This window comes from Gloeophyllum trabeum, assembly GCF_000344685.1.
Source record: "Gloeophyllum trabeum ATCC 11539 unplaced genomic scaffold GLOTRscaffold_00047, whole genome shotgun sequence".
NCBI lineage: Eukaryota > Fungi > Basidiomycota > Agaricomycetes > Gloeophyllales > Gloeophyllaceae > Gloeophyllum > Gloeophyllum trabeum.
Genome location: NW_006920456.1, coordinates 6,478 through 9,442, shown reverse-complemented (window position 1 = coordinate 9,442; position 2,965 = coordinate 6,478). Strand labels below are relative to the sequence as shown.

Below are 2,965 nucleotides of genomic sequence, written 5' to 3'. Positions count from 1 at the left end.
AATAGGACTCCAGAGTAGATGAGAAGTTTTCACTTGTCATCTGCCGACCCATCTGGACCCACATAAACTCACGATAGAGTGCATAGACTTTGCTGTCCCAGAGTTTTTGAGCAAAGTGTTCTTCCACGACAATCAGGAGGTATTGTTCCACCAGTCTTTGGAGCTCAGGAGGCAGGTAGTTAGGAATGAAGGATTCCTTCCCTGTTTGTGATTCTGTCTTGACTCTGCGACGTACAAAGATCAAGTCCTGGAAGTCACGGAAAAGGCCTCGTGGTGAAGTAGAGTTGCGGATCTTCAGATCAACAAATTCTGTTGCACGTGCAGGCTGGCCAGCAAGCACATGACAGAGAACGGCAAGAGACTTGTTAATTTGTGAACAGACCTCCATCACCTCATTCATCGCCCCAGGATTCCACATCAGTGCTCCAGAAGGATCAACTGGGCACAGGCGGAGATCCTTATCCTGTGTCAAGATCTTCCAAAGTATTCCAGGCTCTGTGAAGGTCCCATTATTAAGCCAGCTATAGTCACGTTCCGCATTGGTCATGTCATCAGGAACATGATCTGGGATATTGATAGGGATATTTTGGCCATGGAAAAGTTTATTCATTTGGTTCTCCGTGTCTTGAAAGAGGCGACGAACGCCACCAGTCAGGTCTGCCAGCTGCAACAGCTTGCCTTTGTATGCAAACTTGGTAGCATCATCAGAGATCGTGATGCTGGGTGCAGTTGTCTCAGAGAAAGCCAGGGACGAAATGAAGCGTTGGTAGTCCACAAGAGTTGTGAAAGGAGTCAATGTTCCAGGATGAAGATTATCGAGACAGTGGTGGGTGACCGATCTATGGCAAGTAAGTCCATTGTGGCAGAGAGCAGAAAACAGCATAACAACTCACTTGTACAAGTCATTATCAAACTCTGCTTGCTGCCTATGTGCCTCATAAAGGGTAGCTCCTCGACAGTGATACTCAAGCATTGCCAGCGGCTGAGTCATATCGGAGGCTTTTTTGTGTGTACTGTCTGGGAGAAGCGAGAAGACCGCCAGAAAACATTCCAAGACAGATGCCCACTTATTATCAGAAGCGGGATCCATGCTGCGGGACAAGAATGGATAGATAAATGCATGGAATACTGAAATTCCATCATCCTCAGCAGTATCAAGATTTTCCTGCAAGCGATGAGCCCGTTCTATATCCTCCTCACTCAGTGGGAAGGTATATCCTGACTTATGACCCTGCAGAGATGTCAATACTGCATGAGCCAATGAACGCAGAGGAATTGAGTATTTCCGTAGAGTTGTGTCAGAGTCATGATATCTCCAGGGTGTTGTATGGCTTGAAACCCTACAAGGGCATTACATAAATTTGCATGGAATGGTATATGTTAACTCACCGAGGACACTCCATCAGGAGGCAACGCACACCGAGGGGAGACTTCTTGGCCAGGTTACGGATAGCTGTCATGTAGTTGAACACAACCTCATTCAAATGGCCAATCCCAGAGTGGTGAAGTCCAGTAGGTAGTTTCACCAGTTCACATAGATTGTGGCAGTGGACTCCATCCTGAGTCCATGGAGCAACATGTGCATGCCACTGAGTCATCTTGAGCAACAATGGCACCTCTTGCTCGCTGGAAACTGGTGCAATTACCCGGTGGTTCAACACCGGGAACTCCACTCGCATGAAGATGTCGAATGCAGTCTCGCTTGAATGTTGTAACATAGTTGTATCAACCTGGAAATACCTCTGGGGAACTGGGTGAAACAAAGTCTGAATAGACCCTGTCTTCCACTTCTCCTTGGCAGAGATGTTCATTGAGCTGTGCTCCTTGTTGTAGTGCCCTAGCAATGATCGGCGGGTACAAAAGCAAGCAGGACAGCCAGTGCAGCAGTAAGCATCTTCACGAACCTTGATGCCAGCCACAGGAGCACCACCTGGAGCAGGGGGAAGGATATCATAGTCACGACGGATGTCGTACTCTATGACCACTTTTTCAAGGTCCAGAGCATCAGTCTTGCGAACTTGGACACCATGGCCTTTTACGTGGGTCAGCACCGCCGTAGGTATCCAGCAAACCTCACAGCCAACGCAGATCAAGACCTTCAAGTACGCATGGATGCGTAAGCCAAGTCGATCAAGCAGAGGGGTAGAGATCAAGCGATTATCCGAGAATGGCATTGGAGGCTGAGTACGAGCAGGGTGGGACGGTATGGAAACATCTGGAAGAGCGGGAGGCAGGTTACACAGTGGAGTAGAACTGTGAGCTGATTCACCCCTTTCCGCAGCATTTTGCAATGTAACAGAGTCCGGCACAGCAGACTGACCGGCATTGGAGTGTCCCCGCACCTCATTAGAATCGATATCCATCATATCTGGAGCCGCATTCGCAACCAAAGGAGGATGCGTGTTGCCAGGACTATGGGAAACATAGTCCTTATGCTCCAACCTAAGGTGAGCCTTCATACTGGGTAGCTGCATGTGTGTCGTCCTACATCCTGGGACTGGACAACGTAATGCTGCTGTATCAGACTCTCGCTGAATTATTATGGTATGATCTACTGCTAGAATTATGGTCAGAGTTTTAAATACAGACATTGTACGCACCAGATAGTTTAATTTTGTTTTCCAGGCTATGGCAATCCTGCACATGGCCCTTCAGCATCTTCACAGACATACTGCATATGGAGCATTTGACTCTACAATAACACTGGTTCAGGAGTGACCTGCAATTTGCCCAGTGAACATACTTTGACATTATATAAGGGCAGATAATTGGAGTGACTGAAATGACTTTGATAAAGGCCAAAAACTCGAGATTCTAGCAAATAAAGTCAAACAAACAAAGTGCATGTAGTTTGATAAACCTCCTGACTGTATATCTGACTTGAGCTTGTGGTGGTGAGAGAGAGAGACAAGAAAATGTCAAAGCTGTGCAAAAACTCGAACTTGGAACAAACAAGAACAAACAA

At 47.1% G+C, this 2,965-nt stretch overlaps 1 protein-coding gene across 1 annotated transcript; it reads right to left on the bottom strand.

Moving 5' to 3' along the window:
- Positions 1-253: 253 nt before the first annotated feature.
- On the bottom strand, positions 254-1,306 carry GLOTRDRAFT_26194 (uncharacterized protein; the record flags this gene model as incomplete). The annotated part of the gene is made up of 2 exons (XM_007873200.1): positions 254-839; positions 894-1,306. Coding segments are annotated over 2 exons (999 nt in total), but the record flags the coding sequence as incomplete, so codon positions are not given.
- Positions 1,307-2,965: the final 1,659 nt, after the last annotated feature.